At 42.0% G+C, this 17268-nt stretch overlaps 1 protein-coding gene across 1 annotated transcript in view; it reads right to left on the bottom strand.

Annotated features, from left to right (window-relative positions):
- The window catches only part of LOC126229575 (aminopeptidase N-like), a 166043-nt gene that overhangs the window by 51747 nt on the left and 97028 nt on the right, over positions 1 to 17268 (bottom strand). Inside the window, exons 10-11 of the mRNA XM_049942342.1 lie at positions 11117 to 11297; positions 7157 to 7331 (exon numbers count right to left, since the gene is read on the bottom strand). Of these exons, the coding sequence (XP_049798299.1) occupies positions 7157 to 7331; positions 11117 to 11297 (356 nt within the window). The remainder of the gene's footprint in view (positions 1 to 7156; positions 7332 to 11116; positions 11298 to 17268) is intronic.

The following is a 17268-nucleotide window of genomic DNA, read 5'->3' as shown; positions in this document are numbered from 1 at the left end:
GGGTGTAATATGTTGCCAGACTCTATTGAAATTTCACCGGTACAGTTCTTCGTGACGCACAACGCCTCTCTTGTGGCGCGCGTCGCTTTGAGTTTGTTGAGCATCCCTGTAAAGGTCTCGCACGGACTAAACAGATCCCATGCTGGACAGCGCCGCCCTTCCTTCCATCTTCTCTATCTCTTCTATCAATCCTACCTAGTAATGGTCCCAGACTGATTAACAACACCCAAAAACCGGTCGAACAAGCACCTTGTAAGCCCCTTCTTTAGTAGACAGATTACATTTTCTTAAGATTCTTCCAGTGAATCTCAGACTCGCATTTGCATTTCGTACTAATTGTTTTAAGTGGTTATTTCACGTCAGGTCGCTCTGGATAGCTACTCCTAGATATTTTATGGTAGTTTCTGTTTCCAGCAATTTCTCATCAGTAGCGTTGTTCACAGTAGTGGAATTCTTTTCCAATGTGTGCGTAACATGTTACATTTATTTTCGAACAGGGTCAACTGCCGGACTCTGCACCATTCATCAATCCTCTGAAGGTCCTTGTACAAATGAGGTTGCAACATCTTTCTTAAAAATATCGACGTTGAGACCTTGATGTTCGCACGAAGAAGCACCGATATTAAAAAAAAAATTGCTCTTAAAAATCATACGACGATGTTTTTACGCAATTTTTATGTATTTTAGAAAAATTAGAAACAGCACGTCAACATGATTTTATTTGTGAGTTGTTGTTGTTGTTGTGGTCTTCAGTCCTGAGACTGGTTTGATATGCAGCTCTCCATGCTACTCTATCCTGTGCAAGCTTCTTCATCTGCCAGTACCTACTACAACCTACATCCTTCTGAATCTGCTTAGTGTATTGATCTCTTGGTCTCCCTCTACGATTTTTACCCTCCACGCTGCCCTCCAATGCTAAATTTGTGATCCCTTGATGCCTCAAAACATGTCCTACCAACCGATCCCTTCTTCTAGTCAAGTTGTGCCACAAACTTCTCTTCTCCCCAATCCTATTCAATACCTCCTCATTAGTTACGTGATCTACCCACCTTATCTTCAGCATTCTTCTGTAGCACCACATTTCGAAAGCTTCTATTCTCTTCTTGTCCAAACTATTTATCGTCCATGTTTCACTTCCATACATGGCTACACTCCATACAAATACTTTCAGAAACGACTTCCTGACACTTAAATCTATACTTGATGTTAACAAATTTCTCTTCTTCAGAAACGATTTCCTTGCAATTTCCAGTCTACACTTTATATCCTCTCTACTTCGACCATCATCAGTTATTTTACTCCCTAAATAGCAGAACTCCTTTACTACTTTAAGTGTCTCATTTCCTAATCTAATCCCCTCAGCATCACCCGATTTAATTTGACTACATTCCATTATCCTCGTTTTGCTTTTGTTGATGTTCATCTTATATCCTCCTTTCAAGACACTGTCCATTCCGTTCAACTGCTCTTCCAAGTCCTTTGCTGTCTCTGACAGAATTACAATGTCATCGGCGAACCTCAAAGTTTTTACTTCTTCTCCATGAATTTTAATACCTACTCCGAATTTTTCTTTTGTTTCCTTTACTGCTTGCTCAATATACAGATTGAATAACATCGGGGATAGACTACAACCTTGTCTCACTCCTTTCCCAACCACTGCTTCCCTTTCATGCCCCTCGACTCTTATAACTGCCATCTGGTTTCTATACAAATTGTAAATAGCCTTTTTTTCCCTGTATTTTACCCCTGCCACCTTCGGAATTTGAAAGAGAGTATTCCAGTTAACGTCGTCAAAAGCTTTCTCTAAGTCTACAAATGCTAGAAACGTAGGTTTGCCTTTTCTTAAACTTTCTTCTAAGATAAGTCGTAAGGTTTGTATTGCCTCACGTGTTCCAACATTTCTACGGAATCCAAACTGATCTTCCCCGAGGTCCGCTTCTACTAGTTTTTCCATTCGTCTGTAAAGAATTCGCGTTAGTATTTTGCAGCTGTGACTTATTAAAGTGATAGTTCGGTAATTTTCACATCTGTCAACACCTGCTTTCTTTGGGATTTGTGAGTAGCTTAATAAATGAATGTGAGTTGTGAGGTTAGAGGTATTTTAAAGCACAAAGGAACTGGAAATAGTCACCTGTTTCTCCGCAAATGTACTTATATCTACCTACTTTTCTTGACGTTAAGTTACGTGAGGCGCGATGCGATGATTAACTATCTTCAAGTAAATCAGATTACGAAACTAAATAAAATGGATCTCGTGAAGAAAATTCGTTTTTTTATATTTTTAACGATTAAACACTTTTGAAAGCGAATTTAGGGAAAGAAGCTTAATTAATCTAAGAGGGTGGTTTGAAAAGCTCTCGGAATCAACACGAGAGGTCAGCACAAGCGCAACGAGTTGTTCACGTGATATCCATTGGACTGTTGCCTGTAAACAAGTGCCTCGTCAGTGCTCTTGGAAGAGAGCTGTGGCAGTGAGGTGGCTCTGTTGTTCTCATGTAGTGATTTGCGACGATGGAGAAAATCGAGATTCGAGCAGTGATTAAGTATTTCGTAAAGAAAGGTATGAAAGCAAAGGACATTCATGCCGATTTCCAGAATACACTGGGGGGACTTTGCTGCTTCATACTCGACAGTTGCGAAGTGGGCAAATGAGCTTAAATTTAGTCGGGAGAACTTAGATGATGATCTGCACAGTGGTCGGCCAAGATGTGTCACTACTCCAGAAATCATTGCAAATGTGCACAAAATGGTCATGGAGGATCGCCGATTGAAAGTGCATGAAATTGCTCACGCTTTCCAGATGTCATCTGAAGGGTGTATCACATTTTAACTGAAGAATTAGACATGAAAAATTATCTGCAAGATGGTTGCCGCGACTCTTGACGCAGGATCAAAAACGAATGAGAATGGTCATATCGGATCAATGTTTGGCCCGTTTTAGGAGAAACGAACAGTTTTTTTACGCCGGTTTGCGACCACAGATGAAACTCGTGTGCACTACTATACCCCAGAGACAAAACAACAGTCAAAGCAGTCGAAACATGCTGATTCTTCGCCACCAAAGAAAGCAAAGATAATTCCTTCGGCGAGAAAGGACATAGTATCAGTGTTCTGAGATGTGAAGGGGATTCTGTTTGTAGATTACCTCCCCATTGGGCAAAAAATTACTGGAAAATACTATGCTAACCTCCTGGACAATGCAACAAAAGATACGCTAGAAGAGGTCAGGTTTAGCGAGGAAGAAAGTCATTTTCCATCAAGACAATGCGCGCCCGCACACATGTGCCGTCGCCATGGCAAAAATACACGAATTAAGTTATGAACTGTTGACACACCCGCCTTATTTACCTGATATGGCTCCGTCAGACTTCCATCTCTTCCCAAAACTGAAAAATTTTCTTGGTGGACGAAGATTCACTTCAAACGAAGAATTGATAGCAGGAGTTACCTATTTTGCAGGCCTGGACTCAAATGGCTCAAATGGCTCTGAGCACTATGGGACTTAACATCTGTGGTCATCAGTCCCCTAGAACTTAGAACTACTTAAACCTAACTAACCTAAAGACATCACACACATCCATGCCCGAGGCAGGATTCGAACCTGCGACCGTAGCAGTCGCGCGGTTCCGGACTGCGCGCCTAGAACCGATAGACCACCGCGGTCAGCTGCAGGCCTGGAGGAAACTCATTTCCGAGATGGGATAAAGCCGCTAGAACATCGTTGGACCAAGTGCAGTAATCTACAGGGAGACTACATTGGAAAATAAACAAAATATTTCAGTGATGCAAGTACTTTTTTTCTACTCATTTCCGAGAACTTTTCAAACCATCCTCGTAGTTCCAAGCAGTCTTGTTTCCTTCCTATGTGAAGATTACCGCATTCTCCGAGAACAAGAGCTCGCTTGGCACAGATGAGGGAACCGCGGGAAGATACGCCTTTGAAATTTTTGCAAGTTTTGGAGAAGGTAACTTCAGGCCCTCCTTGACTTCAGTATAGTCCCTTTTTATTGGTGTAAGAGGAGACAACAGACGCATCTGAATCTCATTTTCACTAATGTTTCCACCAGATGTCGATCACTTGTAATGACGGAAATGCATATCCTCCTATTTCCATCCATCGTACTATAAATTTTTTCCTTATTTTGTTACCTGAAGATATGGCTTTTCTATGTCTTTATATATTGTAATTGTTTTACTATTTGTATATATATATATTTATGCATTTATGTCGATGTATTATTTGTTTGTTTTGTAAATATTATTTGTATTTTTACGCAGAGGGGAGTCTGGCTGGAGTAGTGCAGTGGAGCAGGTGTGTTGTGTGACGCTCCCGCGAGTTGCCGCGCTTTCGGGGTTTGGCAGCATGTAATTGCGCTCGCCTTGCTATGATAGTTTCTGACACGGTGTCGCGGACGGGAAGCATTAGCTGGCGCACATCAAGAGCCCGTTTCGCCTGGCGACCGTGTCGAGAAGAAGGCGCGCCAACATCCAGCTTCTGCAACAGCGACGGCCGACAATGAGTGACTGTCGCCACCTCCTCGATCGACGACTTCAAACCTTCAATCAACCAACAAGGAACACTGGAAGCACGTAAAGTTTTAGAACTGTATGGCAGACCTCAGCTTTTCAAACTGTTCAAATCACAAAATTGCAGCAACGTAGCATGAACCTTTGTTGCTCATTGTCCCAATTGCATTACCAAGCAGGGTCCCTTCCTTTTCCGGAATGAACCCGAGTGTCGTTGAAATTCAGACGCCAGCGTTGAAGTAATAAAGTAATATCATTCCATTTCACTGCTTTAATTTCAAAGTTCAGTTAATGTATTCATAGCTGGCTACAGTATTTAGATTACGCAAGCACAAATTAAGAGTGCGAGTTTTGTTACCATGTTTTAGCTTACCTGTGACTGCAGCTCTGCTTGGTACGTACTAAATTTTACTATTGTTAATTGTTCAGAATCATTTAATTCAAGTTCAAAGTTAAATTTCTTATTTCTAAATGCGTAGATTCAAGTAGCTTTTGAAATGATTGTTGAGGTAGCCCAAGACTAACCGTATTTTACTGAATTTCGATGTGCTTCAGAAACAAAGCTCACTATTGATTTCAGTCAGTAATTTAACTTTCAATTTTCCGGTTTTATTAATTCTTTTGCTAAATTAAGTCAGAGTGTAGCGAAATTTATTACTTCTGACAAACTTTCAGTTTTCACACTACACGTGTCAACCTTCAGTTGCCACGCTTCTAGTGCTAATTATATGTGTAATAACCTTTCTTTTTCAGTTACTATAGTAATTGTCCATAGGACTGGCGACCGTGATTTTCCTCCAAATCTCAAATATCTAATTACCGCTAGTTAATTGTTAACGTAACGGCCGCACATTTACTTTCTTTATTAACTTAACCCCTTTTCAAAATTAATTTCCACCAGTTTCATTTGCATTTTTCTTTTCATTTAGATGTAACCTTTTCCTCCCTCTTTACCGACAGATTAACTTCGGTGACGATTGCTTTTCCCAAATTTCCATTAGGTACACGCGGTTTAATTTTTGCTTGTCATTAAGGTCGATAAGTGAGGGGGAGGTTACAACGTTTTTGTGTGACAATCGCTTGTGGTATTTCCAGATTCAGATTCTGAATCTTCTTTCATCGACTCATCGGTTGTGTCGTTCTTGATTGCAAGTGCAATAATTCCCTTACATGTTCATTTAAGTAACTAATTACCTTTGATTTAGCGACAGCATCTTTTAAATGCATGAACTTGAATCTTGGGTCAAGAGTTTTTAAAACTTCCAATACAACAGAGTGATCTAAGTCGTCGAATCTTCTTGCCAGTTGTTTATTTATTTCTTTTTTTAATTTAATTTGTAGGTGTCGTAGTTTCGACTGCGTATCGAACACACCTGGCCAACGGGATCACTTTGTTTACTGTAAAGTAACTGCCCCCTGACATTACTTTTGTTAATTTTTCAAACGGTGTAGCAATTCCGCCATTTCTTTGACACGGTATAACTCGCTACTAGAATCCGTTGAGGGAGCCTCACCTCTAGTTAAAAGTATCCCTCTGAGTACAAATTCTATCGTATGCGAAAGTCAGGTACCATTTTCTTCAATTTGGACTTCTTGCAGTCCCGTATCTAGCTATCTTTCCCATAACTCGTTACTTGCTCTGATGCTCCCTTTAATATACTTGACAATATCTCGAATCTTCAGTTCAGTGTTTTACATCATCAGAACATGTATTTACGACTAAGTAATCGTATGAACAAAGCAAGGAATAATCTTTTTTTCGCCAAACGTGCCGCGATTGACATCCATAACAGTGCTGTCGTTATCCGTGAGGATACCTGAAAGTGTTTCAATTGAATATTCCATTCGGAAAAACGATGTGTCAGTTTTTAGGTGATGTTCAGTTCAAAAACTTCTAACGTTCCGTCGAAGAGTTGAATCTCGTGTATAAAGTGAATAGTAATGACCATAAGTAATTCGTTTTGCATTGCTACAGAAGAATGTTGAAAATTACTTGGAGTGATGAGTTGAGGAATGAGATATTCTTTGGAGAATCGGCGAGGAAAGGACTATACGGAAAACACAGACAAGGAGACGGGACAGGATGGTAGGACATCTGTTAAGACATCACGGAATAACTTTCATGATGCTAGAGGAAGTTGTAGAAGGTAAAAAGTCTAGAAGGAGATTGAGTCTGGAATACATCCAGGGGAAGACTGAGATTGGGATACATCCAGCAAATAACTGAGGGCACAGGCTGCAGGTGTTACTCTGAAATGAAGAGGTCGGCACAGTAGAGCAATTCGTAGCGGGCCGCATCAAACCAGTCACAAGATACATATTCTGTAGTACAGATGTGGTAGCAACTGGCCATCACAAACGATGGAGACAGATACTAACAACAAAAGCCATCCATAGTCGCAAGCCAGCATCCAGCATTACGCTTGAAATAGCTATGTAACATGTAATTTTCTGTGCACCATCTGAAGACGAGCCTGAAAAGATTCGAAAACCGGTTCATGGAATGAATAAATCACTATTTCAAAAAGTGACTGGTTGCAGTTTTACGTATTTACTTTGAATAAAATGTCACGGATTGTTTGGGAAAAAAAGCTAAATTTAAGCTCCAGAATAGAAATCGGTCACTCACCAGCCACGTGCAGGTTGAGGAGTAGCCAGTCGTCTGGCTGAGCCACGGCCGGCACCTCCAGCTCAGACTCCAGCAGCCAGAGCCGTGGGGGAGAGGCGGAGAAGTTCGCCTCAGAGCGGGACGTGTAGGTGATGGGCACTGGCCACACGGTGTCTGCGTCCGACAGGTACGGTGCCTGCAAATTCACACAGGTGGTTCCGTGAGGGCTGCTGAGTAGACCTCAGTGGGAAGTGGGAAGGGAAACGCTAGGTTCACATCGATAACACGTCTGCGTGACGTCACTATGACGTGGACGTGCGCGGTTTCGACCGTCGTGGACATCTAGCGACTTTCGTGGTCGTGTCGAGTATGAGCGTGATGAGCCTCGTTTGCAGTGGTTATCCATCTTGTGTTTACGCAGAGGTATCACTGTGGTGAGCCTACAGTCTCACGATTTCACTCGGGAGTTGGCACCATCATCGTGTTGATACATGAAACAACCTAGGAAACGTTCGATCTGAAATATTGTGACTGTCTGCTGTTTTCAATACCTTATTATTCCCAAGAATGAAAGTAATGTATGCATAACAGTTATGTTCTTTTCAGAAATGGTCTGTAAATACCCAATCAGTATATGTGCGCCTCATTAACATTAAAAACTTAACCCATTTATTTGCTCCATACCAATGGATAAGCCACATCTTCCCTTACCTTATTCCATTTGACATGTTTATTGACTTCGTTTTAATTTATATGTTTATTCATTTTGAAGACTATATAGGTAAAGTACTTTTGTCTAGTTTCGCATACAAAATTATAAGTATTGGCTTCTGTCTCGGGTTCTTCGGCCGACGTTCATCTAATGATTTTTCTGACGTTTCGCCAGCACGAGTGGCTGGCATTGTTAAAGCTTCACCCTCCATTGCCAGTTCACCGCCGGCATTGGAGGGTGAAGCTTTGACAATGCCAGCCACTCGTGCTGGCGAAACGTCAGAAAAATCATTAGATGAACGTCGGCCGAAGAACCCGAGACAGAAGCCAATAGGCAGTTTGTCAACAAGTGGCCACGAAAGCCTCAACAATTTTGTAAAATTATAAGTGCTTTGCACACCAGAATAATAAATCTAATATTACCATAACGCTTTTGAATGAAAGTAATGTATGCATAAAAGTTATGTTCTTTTCAGAAATGGTCTGTAAATACCCAATCATTATGTGTGCGCCTCATTAACATTAAAAACTGAACCGATTTATTTGCTCCATACCAATGGATAAGCCACATCTTCCCTTACCTTATTCCATTTGACATGTTTATTGACTTCGTTTTAATTGATATGTTTGGTCATTTGAAGACTATATAGGTAAAGTACTTTTGTCTAGTTTCGCATACAAAATTATAAGTGCTTTGCACACCAGAATAATAAATCTAATATTACCATAACGCTTTTCTCAAACCGTAAACGGATTGTAAATATGGAGTATCGTTTTGACTGTTGTAACCACTCTTGCTCACGAATTAAAGCAGCATTTCATATCTTCGATTAGTACAGTTTTGAAAACTATTGCTGTCTTTTCTTTCTTTGAAAGTGAGAACCAGCCAACTCCATACTCGTTTTTTACATACGGTTGTTGAGCCGGCCAACATATTACTTCCCCCTACATATGTCTCTCGTAATGACCATGAGCAGAAAATTTGAGAAATTAGAGCCAATACAGTGGCTTACTGACAATCGTTCTTCCCTCGCGCTATTCGCGAGTGGAACAGGATTGGAGGGCTCAGTTGGTGGTACAAAAGGTACCATCCGCCACACACCATTACGTGGCTTGCGGAGTATGATGTAGATGCAATTATGTAATATCAAAAGTAATTAAAATACATAATTATGTAATACGAAAAGTACTTAACAGTAAGTTTCCCCAATGGAAAAAGTGTGGTGGTTGTGGGAAGTATATTCTAATTTGTGCGAACAATTACAATTCACCGCGAAAGAAAACGAACTTGTGAAAGTAACTGAAACAATGAGAAAAAGCAGCTGTAGGTACAGAATACAGGGTGATTCAAAAAGAATACCACAACTTTAAAAATGTGTATTTAATGAAAGAAACATAATATAACCTTCTGTTATACATCATTACAAAGAGTATTTAAAAAGGTTTTTTTTCACTCGAAAACAAGTTCAGAGATGTTCAATATGGCCCCCTCCAGACACACGAGCAATATCAACCCGATACTCCAACTCGTTCCACACTCTCTGTAGCATATCAGGCGTAACAGTTTGGATAGCTGCTGTTATTTCTCGTTTCAAATCATCAATGGTGGCTGGGAGAGGTGGCCGAAACACCATATCCTTAACATACCCCCATAAGAAAAAATCGCAGGGGGTAAGATCAGAGCTTCTTGGAGGCCAGTGATGAAGTGCTCTGTCACGGGCTTCCTGGCGGCCGATCCATCGCCTCGGGTAGTTGACGTTCAGGTAGTTACGGACTCTCCATTCAGTTGATTGTGGAATTTGCAGCTCTTTGCTAGCTCTGCGAGTCGATTTTCCTGGGCTGCGAACAAATGCTTGCTGGATGTGTCCTACATTTTCATCACTCGTTCTCGGCCGTCCAGAACTTTTCCCTTTGCACAAACACCCATTCTCTGTAAACTGTTTATACCAACGTTTAATACACCACCTATCAGGAGGTTTAACAGCATACTTCGTTCGAAATGCACGCTGAATAACTGTCGTCGATTCACTTCTGCCGTACTCAATAACACAAAAAGCTTTCTGTTGAGCGGTCGCCATCTTAGCATCAACTGACGCTGACGCCTAGTCAACAGCGCCTCAAGCGAACAAATGTACAACTAAATGAAACTTTATAGCTCCCTTAATTCGCCGACAGATAGTGCTTAGCTCTGCCTTTTGTCGTTGCAGAGTTTTAAATTCCTAAAGTTGTGGTATTCTTTTTGAATCACCCTGTATATTACATCTGCATATGTATGTTCTTTAATAAAATATTCTTGGGTTTCGAGCCGCATCAAGTGGTTAACTGCTGACGAGCTATCGGTAGAGATCTCCTCTGTCATTGTCAAATGGTTGACCGTCCTCTGAATGCCGTTGCCGTGCTTATACAGCTGCGCCGCCCTCAGTGATGTCACCGGTGCCTAGTCCAGCACCATATATGACCATGTTTTGGTCCCGGGACTCTGCCGAAAGCTCTAGGGCAGTTAACCTATTGATGCGGCTTGAAACCCGAGAACATTTTAGTAACCGATATCGCCACGAAAGCATGCATTCGTACATAACATACGTTCTCGTTCGAAACAGAAGTATCCTAAAATAACTAGCTTGCAAATCTTCTTTTGTACTTTATAGACGGTTGAGACTATGCTGTGTTTTAATTGTTTTTGTGTATCAGTCTTTTCTACGCTTTTTATTTTGAGTTGTACTTTTTTTGTTTTACTCGATGAACAACTTGTATCGAACATTTACTGATATTTAGGTGATTTATGCTTAATTTGTAAATTATTGACAGTTACAAGTCACTCCTGGGATATAGCGCTCTTATATGGACATAACGTCAAATACTGCAGAACATACTGTACTCAGCTTAATAAAGTCCGAGGATTTTTTAAAAAAGCAAATGCGGAAAAAAGTTCGAGGTACCAGCTACATTCTTTTCCACATTCCGACATTCTAAGCGCTACACTACTGTAGAGCCTTGCAGCTTACGCCTCGAAATTTCAACTGCCGTTACGCTTTTAGCGACACGCTTTGGAGTGGTCCTCTATACTCGAAGCAGCCTGTTTTCAGAGGACATACCTAGTAGTATAAAAGCTTTCAAACATGTTTTCCCCCACTTCCTAGAACACGATATTACCACGGAAGTCGATAGATGTCCCCGACAGTCGAGAATGAATATGCAGAAGTAGTGACGTTACGTAGAAGTGTTATCGAGGTGAATCCAGCGTCTCCCGAGGTGGGAAAGTCGAAGCACCTGTGATATGACAGCTGAACCGTCGGTGTAGTTCCTGGAGACGGAGATGAAAGGGAAGCCACCCTGTCGCACCCAGGGCAGCATGACCTCTTCTAGGTAGGTTCCCTCGGGCAGGGAAGAATCAGGCGTCACGTAATCCAGGGTCCTCAACAGGAGGTCGTCCGTCGCCGCGCTGAACATGCTATGGACAGATCACATTACATTACAGCAGATTCACTACTACTCGTGAGGTGACAGCAGAGCTAGTTACATTTCCACGGTATTCTATATGAATTAAACACATGTTAAAAAGCTAAACATAACAGTGTGTGACGCTTGAAGGATAAGCATTATTTCCATGCACTGACCTCAACAGATAGCAGCGCTGACCTGTGTCAAGTGCTAACACGTTATGTGAACGTATTACCCGTTGCCTTTCGTCACGGCATCTTAGGTCAGCATATTCTGTTTAACGATTTTTCTGACGTTTTGCTGGTATCAGTGTCTGGCATTGTCAAGGATTCACCCTTCATTGCTGGTGACGCACATTGGCCGAAGATCACGAGACGACCAACAGGTAATACATCAGTAAGTTGCCACGAAAGCGTCATCAGTGTAGATTAGTATTTCGAGGACGGGTTACGACAGGTGGTTTCAATGTGACCTTACAGCGTTTTGAAAGGTTAACTTTAATTATAATCACCCTGTATGTATTTCACATGCCGCGCCAGCTTGCATTAAATTACAACTAACATTACGACGTCTGGCAACTCGAGACACTACCATCACTGCAATACACGTGTCGCATTTTGAAGAGTAATATTTCTAAATTTTTGCTTTAAATAATAAGATGCTATCTACAGCACACTAAAGAACATCGGAAAGAGTTTTATCTCTACAGCTCTGTTTTTCTTTTTTAATTTCTAGTTACTCAAGATTCTCACTGGTCACAGGTGCTGCGAAGTATACGTTTCGTTTGTCGATAATACTTAATTCTGTAACCAAATTTTGTACTACTGTACAGACAATCATTACTTAGTGATTGCGCCAAGTTTTTTGTTTACACTGCATCATAAAATTTATACTCTATGACTGAAGCAAAAAATTATTTTCATTGTACGTCAGCAAGTCATTTTAAACGATGCTCTTACTCTATTACAAAACTGATTACAGGGAATGCTGAGTGCTGAGGTGCCTGTCGGGCGGTTTTAGAATGTTTTTCCACTTGACAAAGTATTTATTTAGTTAGTTGAAAACTAAGACCATTATTTTGTCATGGCGCTAACTGTTGACGTACGCAAGCAAATGATTTAAGACGTGTACTGTCCAACGAACAAGAGAAAAATGAATTCATATGAACCTAGCGGCAGTTACTGAAACTCGTAGGCGATGGTGGGGGAAGCAACATCATGCAAGAAAAACGTCTTTTAAATTTCGTAACTTACGCATAAGCTGCAGTGTGTGCAGTATAGTGTCTCCACAGGTAAGATGACCTACGTGAGTGGTGGTGAGGCCATGCACATGTAAGTAATTCATGTCTGTGCAAAGGTAGGTTAAAATTATTGTGGACCACCTGCATGTGTTCACTCCTGATGTCTTCTCCGAAGGCGATGCCGTCATCCAGAAGGAGAACTGTCCTTGTGACAAGGCGAGAATCGTGTTGTAAACGTTTGATGAGAGTGTTGGCGAACTTAGGTAGATGCCTTGCCCTCCTTATTGGTCTGCTCTGAACTGAAAGAACACACCTGCGACGCTATCGTTCACCAGCTTGGCGCCCACAGACCAGAGGTCCGATTTTTACGAGAATTACGTGACTTGTGAATACGACCTCTTGGTTCAAATGGGTGTGAGCACTATGGGACATAACATCTGAGGTCATCAGTCCACTAGACTTAGAACTACTTAAACCTAACTAATCTAAGGACATCAGACACATCCATGCCCGAGGCAGGATTCGAACCTGCGACTATAACAGCTGCGCGGTTCCAAACTGAAGTGCATAGAACCGCTCGGCCACAGCGGCCGGCAACACGACCTCTTGCTCATCAGGTGTGCCGTGGGTATGCATATTAGATTGATGCTGGATCTATCACCCCAGTTCATACAAAATGATAGATTACCCCTTGAGGCAAGCATGACACATAGAAATAAACTGCCACGCGCGTCGGAAAACGTTATTTCATAAGTTTCTGAACTCGCCAGGTACATCGTCTATTCCTTGTGGTTGGAGAACCTGGGCATTTCAGTTGGATAATTTACTTTAATGGTTGCTCTCTTTGATCTCGTAAATTAATGTTTATTCAAACAATGTGTAAAATTACTCAAAACACATAAACACTGAGCGAGGTGGCGCAGTGGTTAGCACACTGTGTGGGGCGGCGGGTGGAATTAATTGTTATGGTGGTTTATATAATTTGTTTGTAGAAACACTTCATTCCCGGCCGATGCACCATATGTGGGGCGGCGGGTAGGAAAATATGTTGCTGTTATATAAATGTTTGTATTATTTTTGCTGTTGTTTGCCGTTCTCAACACTGGCTCTCTAACTACAATATTGGCTACCAGAAAGTGATTAGCAAAACGTGAAGCCTGTAATTAGAATTCCTAGTGCCCACTTCATCTGAGAATACACTTATAGTTACAGCTTATAGCTCTGAGGAATTAGGAGATTGTCCGGGATTTATAATCAAAAACGATTTTCTAAATAGTTGAGTATATTCTGAAAGTCACAGATGAAAAACAAAAGAATCCACACAACCTAACTAACAGAGCAGTTCAGAGTCTAATGCGCTGATGCAACTATAATTGTCCAAATTGAATATTTAAATGAATGCTCGCCATAATTTGATGATTAGGTTCATCAAACGCCACGCTAAATAATGGTAGAATGTTTGTCCCGCGGCGGCACGTGAAAATACGACAATACGCAAACTGAAGCTAGATAATGAAAATCATCCCAGAATTAACACTTCACTTGAAAATGATTTCATGGTTACGCGTATCTCGAGTAACTTAATACGGCATCCGAGGCTGTTTGTAGCAATGATACTGACGCGACGCGACTCCTGACACAGATGACGTGCTATTCAGCGACTCCTGACACAGATGACGTGCTATTCAGCGTCTGGAGAGAACTGGGGCCTTCCTTCCTCGCGCAGCGTTCTTATATATAAAGCCGCGGTGCGGACGGCTAAGGGAACGCCTGATCAAATCGGCTGTCCCGACTAGCCGCTGGGCTAGTAATGCACCACTTTAAATTACCTAATAAATCATAGCTTCTCTTGCTGATGGCCGATGAAGCTCTTAATTTAAATGTGCATTCAACACACAGGTAAGTAATCATAATAAAAGTTTGACGTGGCTAAGTCAAATATTTTGGGCGAGAGAATTAGTTTAATTACACGAGCTCTGAACTGACCCTTTGGAGATACGCTATCGCTATAGTTTTATAGTTATTCAAATGAAACTTCTCACATCTTTATGGTGATAGCGGATCTCCAACCTACTTAAATATAAACATCCTAGCCTTATTTATTAGCCTACTTAATCTATCTTGCTTCCTTAAGTTTTAAGACGAAAACCAGAAAATCATGAATTTCCACTAAAATTTTAATTTGTGAAATCCAAAGTACTGTTTTTATTAAATAATTATGAAAAATGAATCTAATTATCAATTTTTAATTTTCTAGCTCTTTTCTGTTGCGCCAATGATTTTTACAGAAAAACGTCCAATTTTCGAAAATGGCTAAAGTTATCGAACTGATATTCAACACATGTTGTTTTAGTATTACTCCTGACATGCTAGAAACATTTTAGGTTATTTATTTGATTTTAAAAGTATTGCGCAACATTTATGACGTCAGAGCTAGTTACAGCGGACTGGCTGGCACACAATGGAAAGACTGATGTGAATTTACTACGGCATGAGTAGGCTGCTTCCCTTCAACTGGACTCGCATTCGGGAGGACGACGGTTCAATCCTACGTCCGGTCATCCTGATTAGGTTTCCCGTGATTTCCCTAAATCTCTTCGGGCAAATGCCGGGGTGGTCCCTTTGAAAAGGACACGCCCGACTTCCTTACCCATCCTTCCCTAATCTGATGAGACAGATGACCTCGCTGTTTGGTCTCTTCCCCCAAACAACCCAACCCAACATAAACATCGAGGTAATGAAACAATCTGAGAGCGAATTTACACAACTAAAATAGAACAATGGTAAAGTTTGTGAATGTTTGTTAGGGTCGCCATCAGCATGATACTGGACAATTACGACTGAGATGGTGCCCACACACGTAAAGGACGCAAATTACATTTTCAACCATGATTGCAAAACAGTACGAACCCGAACTGAGCACACAACAGATCGATAAATAAAGGAAGAACCAGAAAGAAATATTACCAGGCGCGTGGGCTCCAATGAATTAAGTCGATAACGAAACAAAACGAGTTGTTACGGAAAAGATTCCTTTCGAAGCAAGAATTAGATTGCAGGAAAACTTGTATACTAGCGTGTGAGACGGGTAGACAGAGTTATGGAAACTAAATATAGAAACCGGGATGAAGTTCTTTTCTGCTCACTATATCGCCGATTGCCAAAGGCGGGAGCGCGCATTGCAAATGCGGTCCTACCGTGATCGTTGGCGGGCGAGGTTGCTGCGGCAAGTCGCGGTGCGCCGAGCTCAGTGTTGTTGGGGCTGAGCCGACGTGATGTGACTGCGAATCAAGGATCTCGTCATGCTCCTCATTACTGATCGTGGATCTGAGTAAGTTCACAGTGAAACTGTTATATCCTAGCCAGTAATGCCAACCGAGCCCACTGCCAAAAAGGTTGGCAGCATCAAAGTCCGGACGCCGTCCGTATAAGCAGCGCCAGCGATACAGGAAATCGCCGCAAGTCTGCGCGCGCCACCGCTGGCTTCTGGCTTCTTAAGCGCTGGAGTCGCGAGCGCTAGGACAGTTCTGGATTCGCCGCTCAGTTGTAGACTCGCCACCGAATTGTGTACTTGCTAGTCAGTTGTGTGTTCATCGCAGCAGAGTTGTTGTTTGTCGTCAGCCGACGCTGACCTAGTCGCACCGACTCGAACTAGACAGATTTCTGTAGACCATGTTCACCACTGTGTTCTGTATCGTCGTTAATAAAGATAAGTACCGACTTTCATTTAATCCGAGTGTTTGGGTTTTCATCTTTCTGTTCACTGTTCCAGCGGACCGGTCGGCCCGCTATTAAAAGTGTGGCGGTGACTTCGTAGGCCGTTTCTACAGCGAAGTGTTGTCGCTACGAACGCCGTCACAAAACTGGCGACGAGGACTTCCAAACTCGTGTGCAGGGCTGGTTTAACTTGTTTCTTGAGATAGAATTTTGGGGGCTGGTTTAATTTGTGTTCACTATGTCTGCCGAATTACAACAGTTGATCTTGTTACAGAGTCAGCAAATACAAAGTCTGGTGGAAGCAATCGCCAAACAAGCGGCTAATCCACCACCACACAAGGAACAAGCACAGGCAGCACCGCCTTTTCGTGCTTTTGAGGCATCACGAGAAGAATGGCAAGAATATTTCGCGCAGTTGCAGGCGCACATGTCAGTCTACAAAATCACAGGTAATGAGCGGCAACTTTGTAAGTTGTTCCCGGAATCCAAGCCAGAAGCTTTAGACTATGACGTTGTTGTTACCAAGCTTGCTGAGTATTTCGAGTCGCGAGTTCATGTGGCAGCGGCCAGATTCAAGTTCTTCAGATTAAAGAAACTGCCGCATCAATCTAATAAACAGTGGTTAACAGATTTACGGGGCCTCACCCGTCAGTGCCGATTTAATTGTGTGTGTGGAGCTTCCTACAGTGATGTCATGTTACGAGACGCTATTACTCAAAACATTGCAGATTCTCGTATTCGTGCTGCTATCTTAAAGTTGCCTGACCCGTCATTAGAGACTGTGATGAACATTATTGAAGCCCAAGATACTTTTGACTATGCTGAGTGTGAGTTAGATCAGCCATGTATTTCTCAAATTGCCTGTGCTAAGCAAGTTATGTCACGCCCGCGGCCCCACCGGCAGAGTCAGACTGTAAACACTAGCCGGCCGCGTCATGTTAAACACATTCGTCAGCCGCGTGTGCAAAATGATAGAGTTCAGTCTTGCCCTAAGTGTGTTCTTGCTCATCCTCGTGAACGTTGC

The sequence above is a fragment of the Schistocerca nitens genome, unplaced genomic scaffold (genome assembly GCF_023898315.1).
Source record: "Schistocerca nitens isolate TAMUIC-IGC-003100 unplaced genomic scaffold, iqSchNite1.1 HiC_scaffold_375, whole genome shotgun sequence".
NCBI classification, from domain to species: domain Eukaryota; kingdom Metazoa; phylum Arthropoda; class Insecta; order Orthoptera; family Acrididae; genus Schistocerca; species Schistocerca nitens.
Note: the sequence above shows the minus strand (reverse complement) of the source record. Positions and strands in the feature narration are given on the sequence as shown.